The 22,840-nt window shown below is 39.0% G+C and overlaps 1 protein-coding gene across 2 annotated transcripts in view; it reads left to right on the forward strand.

The window, feature by feature from the left end:
- The window catches only part of GRIN2A (glutamate ionotropic receptor NMDA type subunit 2A), a 636,116-nt gene extending 617,342 nt beyond the window's left edge, over nt 1-18,774 (forward strand). For both annotated transcript variants that reach the window (XM_056536194.1, XM_056536195.1), the window contains 2 exons: nt 12,021-12,259; nt 14,126-18,774. In XM_056536194.1, the coding sequence (XP_056392169.1) occupies nt 12,021-12,259; nt 14,126-15,910 (2,024 nt within the window). In that variant the 3' untranslated portion in view covers nt 15,911-18,774. The remainder of the gene's footprint in view (nt 1-12,020; nt 12,260-14,125) is intronic.
- Nucleotides 18,775-22,840: the final 4,066 nt, after the last annotated feature.

The following is a 22,840-nucleotide window of genomic DNA, read 5'->3' on the forward strand; positions in this document are numbered from 1 at the left end:
CTAGAAGCATTGATAGGGAAGGGAGTGAGATTGAGAGAGAAAAGGCTATTTTGGGTGTAGTACACAGCGACTGTGTGCTGTAGCACCGACGTGTGTACTGTTGGTGTTGTGCACAAATACTTTTTTAAGCGTACTGTAGCGCATTTTCTACCCTCATAAGTGCATACCACATACGTACATCTAAGTGGTGTACTATTTTGTACCTGTTAAAGTCTCAAGGGGCTAGATACTGTGAAAGTCCAGGTAAAAGTACTTACCGGTTGGTGTTGTACACAAATACTTTTTTGAGCGTACTGTAGCGCATTTTTCTCCCCTCAAGTGCATACCACATACGGTACATTTAAGTGGTGTACTGTTTTGTACCTGTTAAAGTCTCAAGGGCCTAGATACTGTGAAAGGCCAGGAAAAAGTACTCACCGGCTGGTGTTGTACACAAGTACTCTTTTAAGCATAGTAGAGCATATTGTACCCTCATATATGCACTAAGTATGTCAGGCAGTCAGGAGTGTAAGAAGCCTAAATTTATCAGGCAGAGGTGACAGCAACCCATCTGCCGTCATCAATTGGTTAACACGGTCATCCACTTCATCACAAGTGACATCTGACACCCCCAGTCAACAGTCAGTGGGTTCCTCAGATACAACCCTCAGTTGGCATGGCCCGCGAGCAGTCCCTGTCCTCCCATTGCCTCTGTCCAATGCTGTTCTTTCCCCCACAGAAGTATCTTATGCTGTGGGCTCAGCTCCACTATTTAGTGAGGACGATCAAGGGGACAGTCAGCAGCTACTGCCCAGCCAAGAATTGGAGGAGATATCCGCCGCTTCCTACGTAGGCGGGCAAGTAGTGAAAAGGAGAGTGGTGTGGGAGGTGGTGTTGCGAGCATTCATGCTCCTGAAGCAGACACTGTTGAGGAACCTGAGGAGGACATTAGTGATGTGCAGACACAACTCGATGATGATGATGAAGCCGGGTGCAGAAGGGGCTTCATCCTCATCAGGAGAAGAGGGTTGCAGGTTGCCCGTGAGGCAGCAGCTGAGCCAGCATTGTGGAAGCATGGTTGGCAGTCAGCATGGTGGCAGAAGTGGAAAGTCTGGAGCCAAACGTGCCCCGGGGTAGACCACCTGATTCGCGGCAGCCTACTTTCCCGGGAGGTAGTGAAACAGGGGTTCCTGAAGTCGGCAGCAGTAGCAGTCAATCAGTGCAGACTGTTGGTGGGAAAATCAGCTACTCGGCGATGTGGCAGTTTTTCATCAAGCATCCGGAGGAGGTTAATCTGGCTACATGCAAGATGTGTCGGTAGAAGGTGAAGCTTGGCCAGGGTCCCAATGTGGGCACCACGGCCCTGTGTTAACATATGCAGCTTCCACATAAAGCAGCCTGGGAGAACCATGGCTCTGATGTGGTGTTCCAGCCTGCTAAATGACCCAGTTGCACGCCGCTCCCTTTTTCAACCAGACAAGGCTCCACCACCTCAGCCGAAGGGAGCTGTGTGTCATACTTATCTTCTGTCGCTCCAGATGTTCCTGCTCCTCCTAATTCGAGTCAGTCATTTCGCCAGCAATCCATCAGTGAAGCAATGTCCAAGTGATAACAGTATGCGCCCACTCATTCAATGGCGCAGAAGCTGAATGTGCTCCTGTCCAAGTTGCTGGTGCTGCAGTCTCTCCCTTTTCAAGTGGTGGACTCTGCACCTTTCAGAGAACTGATGGCTTGTGCCGAGCCGAAGTGGAGAGTGCCAAGCCGTCATTTCTTTGCAAAGAAGGCAGTACCAGCCCTGCACAATTTTGTGGAACAGAAGGTGGGCCAGACCTTGAACCTGTCAGTGTGTACCAGAATGCACGGCAGGTGTGGAGCTGTAAATACAGTCAGGAACAATACATGTCCTTTATGGCCCTCTAGGTGATTGTGGTTCCTGCATACAGTGGGGATCAAAAGTTTGGGCACCCCAGGTAAAAAATTGTATTAATGTGCATAAAGAAGCCAAGGAAAGAGGGAAAAATCTCCAAAAGGCATCAAATTACAGATTAGACATTCTTATAATATGTCAACAAAAGTTAGATTTTATTTCCATTATTTACATTTCAAAAAAACTGAAAACAAAAAAATGGCATCTGCAAAAGTTTGGGCACCCTGCAGAATTTATAGCATGCACTGCCCCCTTTGCAAAGCTGAGACCTGCCAGTGTCATGGATTGTTCTCAATCATCATCTGGGAAGACCAGGTGATGTCAATCTCAAAGGTTTTAAATGCCCAGACTCATCTGACCTTGCCCCAACAATCAGCACCATGGGTTCTTCTAAACAGTTGTCTAGAAATCTGAAACTGAAAATAGTTGACGCTCACAAAGCTGGAGAAGGCTATAAGAAGATAGCAAAAGGTTTTCAGATGTCAATATCCTCTGTTCGGAATGTAATTAAGAAATGTCAGTCATCAGGAACAGTGGAAGTTAAAGCAAGACCAAGAAAAATATCAGACAGAACAGCTCGCAGGATTGTGAGAAAAACAAACGAATAGCTGGACCAAGGTATGATAATGTAGAAGTTTGAGTAGAACCTCAGAGGGAGTGCAAGGATGTTTGAGTCGGGCTAATAAGTACTTACATAATTGAATATCAATGGGAACATAAGGACGTGGATCGGAAAGTAATTTGCATGTGCATACATTACAGTAAAGAGGGATCTTATGCAAAGCAAGAAATTCTGTAGGCTTGCCACCCACAGAATGTAAGAGAATTTCAATAAATTGTGCTATACAGTGATGGTTTCTGATATTTTGTTTAGACCATTAGGCATTATTTTGTCCAATTTCTAATTCCAGTATATTTCCTGATTGTTTAGCTATTTCAAACTTTTGGAGATCATAGACTATATCTGATCTATTGTAACAAATTTAAAATTGATTTTTATTGTTTGGATGTTGAGTGGTACAATGTCTGAAAAGATTTTTAGGTTGTGGCAGTGTTTATTTACTCTACAGCCTAGGGGTTGTACAGTACAACCTACATACTGTAATCCACAGCAACAATTAATCAAGTAGATGACATATGAGGTAAAACAGGACTGTGTACTGCAATGGGGGCCAAAGTGGCTCCCTTGTATGCAAATCTCTTTATGGGGGTAAATAATCTTTCATTTGGACCAATGGTGAGATAAAAAAGCACATTTGACTATATTGACATTATATAGATGATCTCATCTGCGTGTGGCCCTGAGGAATCCATAATTACCTTTATGAATGCCTTAAATAATATTATCTAGGGCATACAGTTTACTGTGACTGCAGGTAAAGACAAGATCGAGTTTCTGGATCTAGCAAGCACGCATGCCGAAAATAAATTTATCAGACGCAGCAGGAATGTTTATTACTGAAACAAAAAGATCATAGTATAAACATCAATATACAGTGCAACTTTAAAATGGTATATAACATGCCTGTCAGATAAATTAGGCAACTATGGAAAAACATTTGACATATACTCCAGCAAGATCCCTTTCTGGAAACATCATTACCCTCCACTCCGAAAATAACCTTAAGGTGGGCACCGACACTTAAAAACCTATTGGCACCCAGCCAGTTGAAACAACAAGAAGGGATGAAGAAAGAATTGTGTGCCATTGGTAGTTTCCGATGTAAGAAACATTGTTGTTGCTGTTGCACAGAAATAGGGCACATTGTGACTTCTTTTGCATCCGCCAACGCAGGTGAAAAATGCAGTATTAAACAACAGTCTCAACTGTCTTACCTCATATTTAATCAAACTGATTACTTGTTTCTGTTAATTGCAGTATGTAGGTCGTACTATATAACCCCTACACTGTAGAGTGAATTAAGTCTGCTACAGCGTAAAAATCATGTATTTCTAGCATAGTCCTTCCAGGCATTGTACCACTCAACATCCAGGCATTGTACCACTCAACATGAACAGATTTGAACAGCTGAAGAAAAGTGAGATATACTGGACTTATAGATTGTGCACCCTCATGCCTAATGGTCTAACCGAAAAGTCAGAAGCTATTGCTGTATAGCACAGTTTATTAAAATTTTCTAACAAACTGTGAATGCACACCCTAGTGACATTGGGATTTCTCTCTTTGCATAAGATCGACCTTCACTGGCTCTTCCCATAGTGGCATTTGACAACTATCATACTTGCAATAAGCTACTTGTGCAGGATAACAGGCCACACAACGATCATATAAGCCAGCTGACCATAGAGGTTTTTCCATGACATGCAATGCTTACACTGTATATATTGTATGATTCAGACTATACACACTAGTAGCACCAAAACACCAACATGGGCAAATTTAACACTAATTACAATATATTTGTAATATATGCCAGGTTGTTTCATTCATATCTGCACATGTCCATTTTATCCATGTATGTATTTGTTTTTGTGGATATATGAACCTGATGCAATTTGGTTCCACATTTGTAATAAGGTAATTTTATATTCCATTTTTTTTATATTTTACTCTCTGCATTTTATATGTCTCTACTTGTGGTCCTTGCACAATTTCAAATATTGATGTAAGGTCTGTGCGATCAAATGGTATTACAAACATGGTTTACATACATTTCTAAATCATCTTCATTAAATTCTACCTAATGTCGATAGTATGTAAATAATATATTTTCCTTTTAATACTCAGAACTCTGGCCTGCTCACCATGCTTAGGTGATGTATGCCATAGTGATGTATACTTTTTCATTTTTTATCTTACTAAGTTTTATAGTGGGTCCGACCTGGCTATAACTCTTATGCTTATACATTGTTTGCAATATTTTATGTACTAATCACAGATTACATTTTGTTATGACTACCAATAATCGCTGTCACTATTGTTTACATGTTGGTTTCCATTCATATGTCCAGCCAAGAGGTCCACTACTGTGTTTAAAGGGGTACTCCACCCCTAGACATCTTATCCCCTATCCAAAGGATAGGGAATAAGATGTCTGATCGCGGGGTCCCGCGTCTGGGAACCGCAGTCGCTGCCGCTGTGGCACCACAGTCATCCAGTGCACGGAGCGAACTTTGCTCCATGTCTGATGACTAGCGATGTGGCGCTGACATCATGGCCATGCCCCCTTGACATCACACCCTCCCTCTCAATGCAAGTCTATGGGAGGGAGCGTGATGGCTGCCACTCCCCCTCCCATTCACTTGCACTGAGTGGGTGTGGCCGTGACATTATGAAGGGCGTGGCCATGATGTCACAAGCCTCCAGTGCTGCAGGGAGATCGTGGGGTCCCAGTGGCGGAACCTTCACGATCAGCCATCTTATCCCCTATCCTTTAGCTAGAGGATAAGGTGTCTAGGGCTGTGGTACCCCTTTAAGCCAAATAGGAAGACTTACCCAAGCTTCTATCAAGCCAGAAATAATTAGTAACTACTAAGCAGGACGACTGTAGCAGATAGAAGTAGCAATACCTGCAGAATGATTAAGCAAGCATTTATTCAGAACAATTAAAAATCATAGGAGCAGTAATGCTCACAAACTGATTCATGTAAACCTCTAACAGACAAGAACCTCATATGGTGGCCAGAACAATCATACGGAAACAGGAAAGAAAGAGACAAGAGCAAGCTAGCACCAGATAATGAGTATCTAGATGCCAGCTAAACAGGATGTAAAGCACAGACACACCTAATGCCAAAACCATGGTCATTTAATAAACTTGTAGAGGCCTAAGCCTCACAAACAGCCGGATACAACTAAAATCCAGCATAGATAAAAAAAAAAAATAAATAAGAAAATAAAAGACCTGCCGCCAACAGCTAGTCTAAAATAAATAAACATTGAATAATAAAATGGTGGGTGTTGATCTGCCAGGTGTAACACCTAGAAGTTTTATTGTAAATTATTTTTTTCATTTGGACATATTATAAAGCCATGTTTATATATGCGTGCTTTGCAAAAACCAATATTCTTCAAAATTCACATTTCTATTCAGCTCATATATGCTGCTCAAAAAATAAAGGGAACACTTAAACAACACAATGTAATTCCACGTCAATCACACTTCTGTGAAATCACACTGTCCACTCAGGAAGCAACACTAATTGACAATCAATTTCACATGCTGTTGTGCAAATGGAACTGACAACAGGTGGAAATTATAGGCACTTAGCAAGACACCCCCAATAAAGGAGTGGTTCTGCAGGTGGTAACCACAGACCACTTCTCAGTTCCTATGCTTCCTGACTGATATTTTGGTCACTTTTGAATGCTGGCAGTGCTTTCACTCCAGTGGTAGCATGACACGGAGTCTACAACCCACACAAGTGGCTCAGGTAGTGCAGCTCATCCAGGATGGCACATCAATGCGAGCTGTGGCAAGAAGATTTGCTGTGTCTGTCAGCGTAGTGTCCAGCGCATTGGAGGCGCTACTAGGAGACAGACCAGTACATCAGGAGACATGGTGGAGGCTGTAGGAGGGCAACAACCCAGCAGCAGGACTGCTACCTCTGCTTTTGTGCAAGGAGGAGCAGGAGGAGCACTGCCAGAGCCCTGCAAAATGACCTCCAGCAGGCCACAAATGTGCATGTGTCCACTCAAACGGTCAGAAACAGACTCCATGAGGGTATTGTGAGGACCCGACATCCACAGGTGGGGGTCGTGCTTACAGCCCAACATCATTCAGGACATTTGGCATTTGCCAGAGAATACCAAGATTGGCAAATTTGCCAGTAATGGTGTGGGGTGGCATTTCTTTGGGGGCCGCAAAGCCCTTCATGTGCTTGCCAGAGGTAGCCTGACTGCCATTAGGTACTGAGATGAGATCCTCAGACGATATGTGAGACCATATGAGCACATCTGGGATGTCATGTCTTGCTTCACCACAGACTGTCGAGGAGTTGGCGGATGCTTTAGTCCGGGTCTGGGAGGACATCCCTCTGGAGATCATCTGCCACCCCATCAGGAGCATGCCCAGGCATTGTAGGGAGGTCATACGGGCACATGGAGGCCACACACACTACTGTGCCTCATTCTGACTTGTTTTAAGGACATTACATCAAAGTTGGATCAGCCTGTAGTGTGGTTTTCCACTTTGATTTTGAGTGTGGCTCCATATCCAGACCTCCATGGGTGATAAATTTGATTTCTATTGATCATTTTTGTGTGATTTTGTTGTCAGCACATTCAACTAGGTACAGACAAAAGTATTTCATACGATTAGTTCATTCATTCAGATCTAGGATGTGTTATCTTAGTGTTCCCTTTATTTTTTTGAGCAGTGTAGTTATTTGCTGTGGACATATCCAAATTAATTTGCACTAGATGATACATATTGAATTACAGCTCAAAGCTAATTCCATTTCCTTCTGTTGGCATGTACAGGAAATGTATCAATATTACATTGATTTCTCAGAAAACACAAAGCGTCTCCTAACAATTAAACCGTTCTGATTGATCTGCTTTGGAAATGCCTAAAGACAAAAGTGTTTTATCATTCCATTCCTAACCTATTTTTCTGGACATTTGTAGGCCATTATTCCATACTCCAATGGGTATTGCTGTTCTCCAAAGTATTTGACTATATTTATAAATGTCAGATGGCTTATATTTTTTATTTAATCACCCTGTGGTTTAATTGACAAGAAAGCATGCAAAGAATGTCCAACACTTCAAATCCTATATAGCAAGGCAAATAACAATGTATAAATCAATGACCTATTAGGTCCCTCACGGTTTTTATTATATCACTTAGTATAGAAATAAACCTTTTAAATATCAAATGCTTATTTTTTTTAAGAAACCAGATGGATAAACTGTTTAACCCCTTAAGGACGCAGGGTTTTTCCGCTTTTGTTTTTTCCTCATCACCTGCTAAAAATCATAACGTTTTCCATTTTGCACATACAGACCCATATGAGGGCTTTTTTTTTTGCACCACAAATTGTTCTTTATAATTACATCAATCATTTCACCACAAAATTTATGGCGAAACCAGAAAAAAAGCCATTTTGTTACTTTTGGGGGCTTCCGATTCTATGCAGTCCGCTTTTCGGTACAAATGACTCCATATCTTTATTCTGTATGTCCATACGGTTACAAGGATACCTAATTTATATCAGTTTTATTTTATTTTACTACTTTAAAACAAAAATAAACTACATGCACCAAAATTAGTATGTGTAAAATTGTCATTCCTATATTGACCCCTATAACTGTTTTATTTTTCCATATACGGGACTGTATGAGAGCTAATTTTTTGCGCTGTGATCTGAAGTTTTTATTGGTACCATTTTTGTTTTAATGAGACTTTTTGATCACTTTTTATCCATTTTTTAGGGTATACTTTGGAATATTTTTTTACATTGCCCGTGCGGTTTAATTAACATTATATTTTTATAGTTTGGACATTTACGCACGCGGCTATAACACATATGTTTCTTTTTATTATTCCAGGCTCTATCAATCACAGAGCCAGGACAGCAGCAGCAGGAGAGGTAAGCCCTCTGGCTTCCTCCCCAGTGGATCGCGCTGCGGGGGGGCGATCCACCCCACTGGACCACCAGGGATGGTTTTAATGTCTGTTTTGACGCCGCTGTCAACTTTGTCAGTGGTGATCTAAATGGTAAATAGCCACCCATGGCAATTGCGGCATGTTGGCTATTAACGCCGCCCCCAAGCTACAGGAATCAGCTGGGGGCTGGCCAGTAAGGTGCGGGCTCGATTCAGGAGCCCGCACCATACACTGCTTCATCAACGGCAACCGGTTAATGAAGAATGCATCACTACAGACTACAAGTAATAGAATGCAAAATACATAATAACAATAATAATAATAATAATAATAATGTAGTTTACTCTAAATCATAAGGCCTCTTTAATACAGGCACATTTTGGTCAATATGTTACATTAGCATTTGTAAGTTAAGATTAGAAGTAGAGCAAAAACACAGAAATAGTCTTATAGATAGATTTAGGGTTTGTTTAAACTATGGAAAATCAGGGCAGAATGTCCGTGAGAAAATCGGCACAATTTCTTTTCTAATATTTTTAGTGAGGATCCAAATATAGGCGTAAGACTGAACATGTTCAATATTCCCCTGGAATCCGGTAGTAAGGGCATGAATCTAAAGAGGAACTCAGCGAGGACATTTTCTTACTGATTTCAGTGAGGTGAACCAGCCCTTATTCCTCCTCTGTATTTTTTCCTGACTCCTGGTATTAACTTACTGATACTGATGTTTATAGCCAAAATCCTTTCAATTTTCCACCTACAGGGCCTTTTGAGGGCGTGTTCTTTGCACCACCAATTGTACTTTATACGTACATCATTACTTTTACTACTAAATCTACGTCAAAACAAGAAAAAGACACGTTAACTTTATTTTGTAGTCAGCACAATTACAACAATACTCAATTTATTTAGGTTTTGTTTTATCTTACTACTTTCAAAACATATTTTTTTAACTTATTGTAAGAAAATGAGTATACTTAAAATGTGTCCTTTTTTCACACCTATAACACTTTGCACTGCATGAATTCTTTACCTGAAGAGAAAGATTACGATATGGGTGTACGTGTAGATCATAGACTACAGAATAGCATGCAATGTCAGGCAGCTGCTTCTAAGGCCAGCAGGATACTTTCATGTATCAAAAGATGCATGGACTCGTGGCACAGGCACATAATACTACCACTTTATAAAGCTTTGGTAATGCCTCACCTGGAGTATGCTGTTCAGTTTTGAGCACCGGTTCTCAAAAGGGACATTATAGAGCTGGAAAGGATACAGAGACATGCAACTAAACTAATAAGAGGCATGGGACATCTTAGCTATATGGAGATAATAAAGGAATTACATTTGTTTAGTCTTGGAAGAGACGTTTATAAATGGTATTTAAATGGTATATAAATGGCCCATACAAAAAATATGGGAGCAAAAAAATTCCCAGGTCAAACCCCCTGAAAGGACAAGGGGGCACTCTCTCCGTCTGGAGAAAAAAATGGTTTTGCCTAAAGGGGCGACTCTCATTCTTTACTATAAGAACTGTGAATTTAAGGAACAGTCTACCTCAGGAACTAAAAGGGTTAGATACATTTGTAGAACAAAATAACATTAATGCTTTCACAGAAATATAGAATCCCTTCCCCTTCATTCATCCATACCCTTTCCCTTTACCACCTTGGTATAACTCGATGGACATGTGTTTTTTTTTCAAATGTACTAACTATGTAGAAGTTAAAACAACAGTGATTATTTAAAGCAGACGCCTGGCCTGCGAGCTGTACAAGGCATGGAAAATAATTTTGTCTGGCCCTGCAACAAGATCTCGGTAGCTAATGCGAGATCTTGCAATTTCACTGTAATGCAGAGCAATTTCACTAGTTAGCGCTATATTGCTCTGATTGTAACAGTTTTGCCAATGAATTCTAGAAAAGGCCACAGCATTACAAAGTAGGCAGGGAAATCTGGCAGGACTGTCTTGCGTGACTATTCAGAATTGTTCGTCGATAAACAGTATTATTATGTATAGTCCACAAATGATCTTCTAAAGATACAAATGGCCTTGGCAGAAAAATGTTAAGGTATAAGCAATTTTACAGAACTGTACAATAGGTAAAACTTAGAAGTTTGCAAAAAGTTTTAATATAATGTGGAAAATACCATTATATGTATATTTGTAATATACATTGGTTAAATAATTTGTATATTTTTGGGCGAAAAAATGTCCCTACAGCTATTGCCTGCATGTCTTAGTGGAGACAAAATTCAGAAAGTGTGAGCAGGACAAGCAGGGCTCTGTGCAGGTTCCTGGGTTGTCAATTAGCCTGTTGGGTGAGCCAGGGCATGTCACAGAGCCTCAGTGCACAGAGCCCTGCTTGGCCTTAGTGCACAGAGCCCTGCTTGTCCTCAATGTACAGAGCTCCTTGTCCTCAGTGTACAGAACTCTGCTTGTCCTCAGTGTACAGAGCCCTGCTTGGCCTTAGTGCACAGAGCCCTGCTTGTCCTCAGTGTACAGAGCTCCTTGTCCTCAGTGTACAGAACCCTGTTTGTCCTCAGTGTACAGAGCCCTGCTTGTTCTCAATGCACAGAGCCCTGCTTGTCCTCAGTGTACAGAGCCCTGCTTGTCCTCAGTGTACAGAGCCCTTCTTGCTCTCAGTGCACAGAAACCTGCTTGTCCTCAGTGCACAGAGCCCTGCTTTTCCTCAGTGTACAGAGTCCTGCTTGTCCTCAGTGTACAGAGCCCTGCTTGTCCTCAGTGTACAGAGCCCTGCTTGTCCTCAGTGTACAGAGCCCTGCTTATTCTCAGTGTACAGAGCTCTGCTTGTCCTCAGTGTACAGAGCCCTGCCTGTCCTCAGTGTACAGAGCCCTGCTTGTCCTCAGTGTACAGAGCCCTGCTTGTCCTCACTGCACAGAGCCCTGCTTGTTCTCAGTGTACAGAACCCTGCTTGCCCTCAGTGTACATTATATAAAAAGTTTTTACAAATGACAGATATACTTTAAAGGGGTATTCCAGGCAAAAACTTTATATATATATATATATATATATATATATATATATATATATATATATATATATATATATATCAACTGGCTCCAAAAAGTTAAACAGATTTGTAAATGACTTCTATTAAAAAATCTTAAGCCTTTCAGTACTTATGAGCTTCTGAAGTTAAGGTTGTTCTCTTCTGTCTAAGTGCTCTCTGATGACACCTGTCTCGGGAAACTCCCAGTTTAGAAGAGGTTTGCTATAGGGATTTGCTTCTAAACTGGGCGCTTCCCGAGACAGGTGTCATCAGAGAGGACTTAGACAGAAAAGTAAAACCTTAACTTCAGCAGCTCATAAGAACTGAAAGGATTAAGATTTTTTTATAGAAGTAATTTACAAATCTGTTTAACTTTCTGGAGCCAGAATATATATATATAAGTTTTTGCCTGAAATACCCCTTTAAGTCACTTCTCCTACAATGTTCCTGTAAAACATCTCATATGTGATTATAACACATTTTTTTTGTGCAGATTACTAAATTAACAACATTTTTGTGTTACTTAGGTGAGATGGAAGAACTGGAATCTTTGTGGCTCACTGGCATCTGCCACAATGAGAAAAATGAAGTTATGAGCAGCCAGTTGGATATTGACAACATGGCTGGAGTCTTCTACATGCTGGCAGCAGCCATGGGCTTGAGTCTTATAACTTTTGTTTGGGAACACTTATTTTACTGGAAACTCAGATACTGTTTTACCGATGTTTGTACAGGAAAACCTGGACTGCTATTCTCAATAAGTAGGGTAAGTCATATGACTGTTGTAAATAAAAAAAAGTTATTGAAATAGTTGATAAATCTGTTCACTATTAGGAATTGTATAATCTAAGCAGGCAATGTGATTGAAACTGTCATTGATATTTATATAGAGAGAACAAAACTGGCCAATGATCTTCATACTGTCACTACATGCCAGGTTTGAAGGTTTAAAGGATTTGGGCACATTCGTTTTAAACATGTGCCATCTTCTTCCCCCCAAGACCCCCCCCCCCCCCCCCCCCTCTGGACGTACTCTGCTACCCATTTCCTTTTCACCACTGAAATAAACATGTTTACGGTGGGGTCTGCAGAAAAAATTATCAACCAAATGGGTGTTTGGCCGGCAGTTATCTCATGTATATGCAGGTCAGACATATGTATATATATATATATATATATATATATATATATATATATATATATATACATGAACAAAAATGTACAAAATCTGTATTCAGATGTTTCGATGCTGATATAGATATAGACCAAAGAGACCCCTTACTGCCAAAGAAATAATCTGCCATCATCATACCTCCTTTCTCCTTAACCAATTATTGTGCATCAAAGGTTAACACAGTCCCTTGCAAGTACAATCTAATGGGCAGTAGGATATATATATATATATATATATATATATATATATATTTATATATATATATATATATATATATATATATATATATGTGTGTATATATTATAGCAGTGGGTGGGTATGGCTATGAGGTCTTCATCTGTTTCATGATCATTGATGTCCGCCATAAGCAGACAACTCACATCATGACTGCAGGTAGGGTTTCCACCTTTCTTGGCCAAAAATACCTACCATTCTAATTTGCATAATTAATTTTATATGGGTGACATCCCATTTAAGGGGTACTCCGCTTTTTTTTTTTTTTTTTTATCAACTGGTGCCAGAAAGTTAAACAGATTTGTAAATTACGTCTATTTTAAAATCTTAATCCTTCCAGTACTAATCAACAGCTGTATGCTCCACATGAAGTTGTATTTCTTTCTGGCGTTCTTTCCAGTCTAACCACTTTGCTCTCTGCTGACACTCTCTGTCTGTATCAGGAGCTGTCCAGAGCAGGAGAGGTTTGCTATAGGAATTTGCTTGTAGTCTGGACAGTTCCTGACATGGACAGATGTGTCAGCAGAGAGCACTGTGATCAGACTGAAAATAATGCCATAAAAAAAACAACTTCCTGTGGAGCATACAGCAGCTGATAAGTACTGGTAGGATTACGATTTTTAAATAGAAGTAATTTACAAATCTGTTTAACTTTGTGGCATCATTTGATTTTAAAATATATATATTTTCCACTGGAGTACCCCTTTAATCCCCCTCTGATCCCCCTGTGCCATAATCATTCCAGTTGATTCCCCCATGCCATATCCTTTTACTCATTTCAATTTAACCCCCCCCCTCCCACTGAACCCCATATCATAACCATTACAATTGATTCATCCCCCCATCCCACCGATCCCCCTGTGCTATAACCATTTAACCATTTTAATTGATTCACCCCCCCCCCCCCCTCTTTCCTACAAATTACCCACAAATTACAGAGGCATTAAAACACCGGCTGGGTGGCAACCCTAACTGCAGGTGTCCAATAAGTGAAAAATTAGTTCTCCTCACCTGCCTTCCAAATTTTGATGGGGGAACTGACCACATATGTTTTAAAAATAGGCTCTTGGACTATTGCCTATTGAAGTAATACTAAAAATACTCCTTATTTGCTTCTACAACTCCCTGCCATCAGTAAATAACACTATAACACATCTACAATATAGTTTTAATGGGGTGCACAGTAAGATAAAAATAAAATATGTTGTTTCATATGTCTTCTAGGGCATTTACAGCTGCATTCATGGTGTGCATATTGAAGAGAAAAGAAAATCTTCAGATTTCAGTTTTACTGCTTCCCAAACCAATATGTTAAAATTACTGAGATCCTCCAAGAACATGGCGAATTTGACAAATTTAAACCCTTCTCAGTGCAATTCTCCAAAAAGGACACCTGATTATATTCCAAGAGGGTCACTGCTGATGGACATGGTCCTAGACAAGGGGAACCTGATCTATTCAGATAACAGACCATTCCAGCAAAAAGAAATGTATCCAGAAAATGCACATGACCTCACCATGTTAGCTGGTAATCGCCATAAAGACAACCTTAACAACTATGTATTCCAAGGCCAACATCCACTCACGCTTAATGAATCCAACCCTAACACAGTTGAGGTTGCTGTTAGTGCAGAACCTAAATCAAATTCCAGGCCAAGACAACTTTGGAAGAAGTCGGTAGAAACTTTAAGACAGAATCAAGGTTCTATTAATGAAAATGGAACCGATGAGCCCAAGCTATCAAGTAAAAACCAACGCTTCCTTCCAGAAGATGGACATTTCTCTGATGCTTCTGAGACATCAAGTAGAGCAACCTGTCATGTAGACCATGAAAATAATAGCAAACACCACAAAAGTAAGGACAACCTTAAAAAGCGATCTGTATCCAAATACCCTAGAGACTGTAGTGAAGTTGAGTTGTCCTACCTAAAAACCAAACACGGCACCATTCGAGATAAAATTTACACAATTGATGATGACAAGGAGCCCAATTTCTTGATAGAGCAGTCCCAGTATAATGAAAATGCCCCTGTTGAAGAGGAAGGAGGTTATGCTGAAGTGTATCAAGATCACAATGACAATTATAGAAAGTCTGAACCTTCCCTACTTGGGAATAGGACTCCCATTCATAATGAAGATAGTCTTCCAAATAATGACATACAGTACAAGATGTTTACTAAGCACTATAGTGTAAAGGAAAAAAATGCATCTATGACTGAAGTCAACGACAGATATAGGCAAAATTCAACACACTGCAGAAGCTGTCTTTCAAATGTGCCCAGTTATACTGGTCACTACTCTGCCAGGTCCCCGTATAAGTGTGACGATTGCCTACATATAGGAAATCTATACGATATTGATGAAGATCAAATGCTACATGAGGCTTCCAACTCTATGCATTCTGAAGATGTCTATGAGCACAACTGGATTGAGGACAACGCTCTACAATTTCAAAAGAAAAATAAGTTGCGGATCCACAGGCAGCATTCTTGTGACAATATCAATAAAGTAAGAGAGTCAGACACTGGAAGGCAACCCCGGAGCATAAGTTTGAAAGATAAGGAAAGATATTTAGAAGAAAGCCCCTTTGCTAATATTCTCATTGTCCCCCATGAAAAACTATTGGGAAATAAGACTCCGCTTTTTACACAATCCTTAAAGGAAAACAAGAGGAGCAAGTCCCTTTATCCTGACATTACAACTGAAAACCCATTTCTCCAGTCTTTTCACGAGAGCCAAAAGCTGAGTCATGGGCGCAGCTCCTCAGACATATATAAACAATCCTCAACATCAAAATCCAGAAATGATAACTATTTAAGATCATCAATTAAATCCACTACTTCACACTCCTCGAGGGATGGACGAATACCCAATGACATTTGTGTTTCAGAGTATGTTATGCCTTATGTTTCAAGCAAGGATAGTCTGTACCCAACTCCAAGGGTTGTAAATTCCTGCAGCAATAGACGTGTATTTAAGAAAATGCCTAGCATTGAATCAGATGTTTAAAATGTATGTATGTATGTAACATATGTTATGTTAAAGCCTGAAAATATAGTGTAGCTGCCAACACTTTAGAGGCAATCCACCATGATCATTAGAACAATAATTTAGAAGAGCAGTAATGGTTCTGATTCCATTAATTTCTGTAGGGCTTTTAAGGTGTCTAAGTTTGTCAGAAAGTTACAGTTTTTTTTCACTGGATTTGCCCGATTAAATTTTTCTGCTCTTAACAATGGACATCTGTGGTGGGCCCAAGACTGGGGTTAAAATATGTTCCTGGTACAATAGCATGATTCCTGTCACCTGAAAGAGGACATAATGTCATGTAACAGTACTGTCCAAAAGGGTATCATGCTTTTATCCAAAAATATACAAAAATAGTGGAAGCCCTCAACATACATAAGACGTAATATCTTAAAAAACAACCTTTTGCTGACAACATTGCTACAGTAGGATAAAATAAGCCATGAGAGAGAAAGATACAGCCTGATTCAATTTTGGCAGCTATAATTTGATGTACTTTGCCACTTATGCGACTAGTACTATACTACACTAGAGAGAACACCATATAATGTTATTTCTTATCTTTTTACTAGCAATTGAAGCAATATTGTATGCATGTAGTTTGACACAAAAATGTTTTATGTAAGAATGCATTTGCACAGTCACAAGGGGATCTGTAAAATCAACTTTTACATATTGATCTATTAAAAAAACAAACAGTATTTAAAGTCCATAATGGTTGAGCATAATCTTCACATAATGAGTACTAAAGTGGACTGAAAGAGTTTGCCTTTTTAAAAGTTATGTTCACAAGCGTTACTCAGAAGATTACTACGTGTCAATTTCAAGATTTTTTTCCCCATATTCTAGATTTGTATTATGGCCACAAGAAAGTCACCATCAAATCTATTTTGTTTTATTAAATGATATCATTCATTATGTAATAAAATTATTAAAGAACCTTCATGCCAGTGTCCTTTGCCACACTTTCCACATTATACATCACGGTAGCCTAGGATATCACAAGTATTCCATACTGGTACCTTATGTATATAGTTATATATATGTATATTTATATATATAAATATATACACACACACATATATATATATATATATATATATATGTATGTATAGTATGCTGAAACATCTACCACAATTGTAGATATATGGGTTCAGTGCATAGCTATATATACTGTATATAGATCAGTAAAGATGTAGCACAACACAGTGCATTTACTTGAGTGTAATAATTTACCATTGATACCGAGATTAACCTCTTGAACTTTTTTCTCTTATAGTAACAAAATGCATTTTTCTTTTCTTTTTTTTTTATTTTATCAACTTTTTTATGTTCTTCACATTTTTTGGTGCATGGCCGTTTGCTATTTCTGCATGTCTTCATGTTAACTATACAAGAAGTTAAGGTAGAATACAGATAGATTTGCAAATGAGTAAAAAATGCCTTCTGCACTCGAGTCATTTAAAAACAATAAAAAAAATAAATAAATAAAAGATTTGCAATATAAGCGTAAAAAAAAAACAAATTATTTCCCAAATGTATCAATTTCCAATGCTTAATTCTGATCATGGATTATCTTAGTGCACACTAATAATAGTGACTCTTTCAAGGTGTTCCTTAGAAAACATAAGGAAAAAGAACTAATCTTTGCAGGTACCAAGTTAGCATGTAAGTCTATATATAAAATATTAAATTTAGGTTGACAAATTTATTTATAGATGTATGAATATCTAGCTTATACAATATGTATTTTTGTCCATTAGCTGTCATTGTTTGTCTCTATTTTCTTAGGACCAAAAACTGACAACACATAATACATTGGAGGCAGGGACGTAGCTATAGAGGTAGCAGAGGTAGCAGTCGCATCGGGCCCCTGTTGCAGATGTTGCATCGGGGCCCAGAAGCTACAAGCTACACCTGATTGGAGGCCTATGGGAAATAAGGGGAGATGTATCATTGCTGTGCCTTGCATATTTTTTAAAACGGTTCAAAATGTTTGTGCAAGCACCTGCTTTACACAAGAATGACAAAGAGTGACATTGTTCACCAAGCTCACCTTTAAAAAGGAATAAATTGCAGCTGAAATCTATGCCAGCTTCAAGCTGACATAGATTTCAGTGGGGGTGCATGGGAAGCATCATATGCACCTTTAAATTAAACTAGTGTGCCTGTTCCCTAGAGGGGGATTACCTAAAGGGGTACTCTGCCCCTAGACATGTTATCTCCTATCCAAAGGATCTCTGTGCAGCACCCAGCGTTTGTTTAGAAAGCTGGGTGTGGGCGGCAGGGTCATGGCGTCATACCACGTCCCTCGTGACGTCACACCAAGCCCCCTCAATGAAAGTATATGGGAGGGAGCGTGGCTGCCTCCATGTCCCCTCCCATAGACTTGCATTGAGGGGGCGTGGCATGACATCACAAGGGGCATGGCATGATGTCACAACCCCCCTGCCTGCTCCAAGTATTTGGAACAAAATGTTCCGAATGCTGGGGCAGCGGAGTACCCCTTTAAGACTTGTATGTGAGATGCCAGTCTTAGTAAATCTCCCCCAGGTCTTTATTTTATAGATTTTTTTTTTGTGAATGAATGGGAAATGTATTCAGTTAAGAGCTCACACAGGTGCACAGTCAAACAGGTAAAGCCCTTGTGAAAGAGAAGCATATGGAGGCCTTGCTTTACAGTAGCTCATCTTAGGAACCCCCCTGTGACCCTCCCAATCTATCAGTAGTTTTGTCTATAAAATCTATGTACTCAGTCCCTTATATGCAATCTAATATATATATATATATATATACAGTACAGATCAAAAGTTTGGACACACCTTTTCATTAAGAGTTTTCTTTATTTTCATGACTATGAACATTGAAGACATCAAAACTATGAATTAACACATGTGGAATTATATACAGAACAAAAAAGTGTGAAATAACTGAAAATATGTCATATTCTAGGTTCTTCAAAGTAGCCACCTTTTGCTTTGATTACTGCTTTGCACACTCTTGGCATTCTCTTGTTGAGATTCAAGAGGTAGTCACCTGAAATGGTTTTCACTTCACAGGTGTGCTGGTGTGGAGGAGGAGGTGTGATGGTGTGGGGGTTCTTTGCTGGTGACACTGTTGGGGATTTATTCAAAATTGAAGGCATACTGAACCAGTATGGCTACCACAGCACAGGTTTGCATTTAGTTGGACCATCATTTATTTTTCAATAGGACAATGACCCAAAACACACCTCCAGGCTGTGTAAGGGCTAATTGACCAAGAAGGAGAGTGATGGGGTGCTGGCCCAGATGACCTGGCCTCCACAGTCAACGGACCTGAACCCAATCGAGATGGTTTGGGGTGAGCTGGACCGCAGAGTGAAGGCAAAAAGGGCCAACAAGTGCAAAGCATCTCTGGAAACTCCTTCAAGACTGTTGAAAGACCATTTCAGTTGACTACCTCTTGAAGCTGATCAAGAGAATGCCAAGAGTGTGCAAAGCAGTAATCAAAGCAAAAGGTGGCTAGAACCTAGAATATGACATATTTTCACACTTGTTTGTTATGTCTATAACTCTACATGTGTTAATTCATAGTTTTAATGCCTTCAGTGTGAATCTATAATTTTCTCCACAAATTTCAGTCATGAAAATAAAGAAAACTCTGAATGAGAAGGTGTGTCCAAACTTTTCGTCTGTACTGTATATATATATATATATATATATATATATATATATATATATATATATATACAGCTACCCCTACTGGGCCCCTGTGCAGCTGCTCAGATTACACATATGAGAAATCCATCCTTGAGCCCAATATCCTAAAGTGAACAATATGTTAGTCAATATAAGTTAAATATTGGGTTTATTTCATAGAAAAGAAATGCATAAAAAAAGATAAATAATTAAGTAGGGCTTTTTTTCCAAGATTATAAAAATACATAGCTAATTTCTTCCAGAGACAGCCAGCGCAACTCTTGTCTTTAGTGTATGTTTGGTATTACAGCTCAGTCCATTAAAGAGTACCTATCATCCTCACTCTCCCTAATTCTCCATTCCCATCTGTCCCTTACTCAAACTAAATCTATCCCTGTCCTTTTTTTCATTCAAAACCCCCTAAAAATACCTTTTTATTGATGTCTTTGGTAGCTCAGCAGGCTGCCCTGTGCCAGGGGAGGAAGTGGGCGTTTCCCGCCAGGCACAACTTCATCTGATGCCTGCCGAGGCTCGCAAGTCAGACCCGATCCTTGAGCAGCTCTCCACTTACTCGGGGGAAGCGTGCGCAGGCTCTCCTTGTCTGGGGGCAGAGCCTGAGGAGTGGCTTGTTCCCGCCTGTCACTGAGCTCGCCTGTTTCCTGCCTGCAGTCTGTGACTTTGGACTTATGCCGGCAGGCTGAAATCAGTACATATGCTTGCTAGTGAGACCCCTAGTGGTCACTTTTTAATAGTAAAAAATTGTAATAGTAAAATAAAAGCAATAAAGGATGCAATATTTTTAATACAAATCAATTAGAAAGATATTCATTAAGGCTTGATCTACACTATATCAAAAGTTTTTTGGATGACAGGTACCCTTTAAAGAGAATAGATGTGAGATGTAATACCATTCACGTTGTAAGGAAGTATATTTTTTAATCCTGGATAATAAAAAGTTGAATTGAAATAAATTATTAAATTGAATTGAATAGATTTTCTGGAACAAACTATCCTCCTATGAGCACTCATGCATGCATTAAAAGACTTGTAACAAAACTAGCGCAGACGAGCGATCTCTTATGGAAAACAATCACATCACTGTTAATATAACATTGGTTGCTATGGCAACTTTATTTTGTTAAAAATTAGATGTTGTTGTTTAAATAAATGTAACTTTTTGTTTACATTTAAAACTTGGAGCCATCAGAAAATCTAAGCTAATCCACTCATCAGATGGCATCAGTATTACATCTACACATACACGTTCTAACCAACATCTATGATCGCATGAAGTCAATTTGACATGACTTATGAAAACTTAAATTACAATATAGTAGCCACAATTTAACCCTCCTTAGCAATAAAGTGGTGAAAAGATTTATAAAATTTGAGAATAAGGTAACTGTAAGTGGCATACTGTGTAAAAGTTTAGAATGTAATATTGACTATTAATGCTTTAACTCTTTCACTAAACTGGGTTTTATCTTGGATGACATTGTGATAAATTTCATTTTACCAAAAAATGCCCTCCTCAACACTGTCACTGGTTTTTATTGCATTTAAGGGCTCATTCTTTTCAGCATTCATGTTTTTTTCTTTTTGTTATAAAAACATTAAAAGGCCCTTAGAAAATGTAGAAACTTTTACTAATCTAGTATTTTACATGTAGGTTTTCCTGGACCACTGTGGTCCTTTTCCTTAGGCACCAACCCCTTGGTGAAGCAAAGATAACTGTATGTCATTATTTGCCTTGCACAAAGACTCCATGACATACAGTTATGTCTGAATGATCAATTGGGCATAGTAGACCAAAATAAACCCATAGGCTAGCATTGTAAGTTTATCTCGGTTACATGGCACATAGCTAGGAGTGAACATGCTTAGCACTGACTTTTCCTGGCTTGTTCTCCTGATCGGTGGGGGTTTGAACACTTTGACACATCTCTAGGACATGTCAAATGTTTTTTCAATTGACAGGGCCCCTTTAAGTGTGGGGTTCCCTTTGTTTTCTATCAGCCCTGGCATTGCATTTGAAGTTTTGTGCCCTTTATATGCACAAGCAGTAATATAGAGTTGCTGAATGTTTAAACATCTATAGTGATGTAATTTTTATTTTGTCAAACATTTTTAGGCAAAAGTACATATAATTGGGACCTTGTGACTATAATGTCCCGAAACAATATTTTTCAACTCTTTGCCATGATTGCTGTAAAAAGCCAAAATTGCTCTTTATTGGTGACATTGGGGAGACATTTATCATCAAGCATACACTACTTTTTTTCCGTCAAAATTTGTGCCAGATGTAAAAAAAAATGTAAGTAATGTGAGCTAAACAAAAAAACATTATTGATAAATGTCGCCCATTGTCTCCTAAAAATACCTCTAATAATGATACTAGTAAAAACTACAGCTTACCCCAGAAAAAACAAGCTCCTCCACGAACAACCCCAGCCCACTAAAAAGTCAATGAGTTAACAAAAGTTAAATAATAAGCTACAGTATGGATATCTTAAAATAAAGTCATTAGAAATTGCAAACAAAACATTTTGGCAAAATAATACATACAAATAAATAATGGCACATGGCATGTCCTGAAGATAAAAAATAGACTATGGCCCTGAATTACGTAGAGTGGAGTGTAGGTTTCTTTGTTGGTTTTAATTCCCTACAATCTTTTTTCCACAGTATTTACTAAGGTTTCCCTACATTTTTCACTTTTCCCTACATTTTCCCTACTCATTTTTTTTACACATGCTCTGATCTGTAGGGTTTTTCTCAGCTCAAATCCACTACATTTTCTGTGAAAACCTTAGTAAATATGTTGGGTTTTTGTGAAAATGTCAGGAACACACCCCTTTTCTTTGGCCATGACCCTTTTCCCGACAGCCTCGCCCCTTTTTCGTTTTTTTCTTTAGTAAAATGGAGAGTAAGTCTGGTTTTTTTCAATTCTGGAACAAATTCTGGCGCAGACAGAATTTCTGGTGCAATGTGTCAGAATCTGGCGCACAACTCGACAAAACTTGTCAGGTTTGCAATAGTAAATGGGGGCCTATGTCTTAAAGTGTACCTGTCGTCAACAAAAACTTTTTCTATAATGTAGATAATCGCATTATGTGTATATTTGTAATACACATTGGTTAAAAAATTCACACCAAAAATTCACAGAAGTACCAATTATGTAAAATATAAAATTTTATTAAACATATATCAAATAGACATACATTTAAAAATT

The sequence above is a fragment of the Hyla sarda genome, chromosome 8 (genome assembly GCF_029499605.1).
Source record: "Hyla sarda isolate aHylSar1 chromosome 8, aHylSar1.hap1, whole genome shotgun sequence".
In the NCBI taxonomy this organism is placed as follows: domain Eukaryota; kingdom Metazoa; phylum Chordata; class Amphibia; order Anura; family Hylidae; genus Hyla; species Hyla sarda.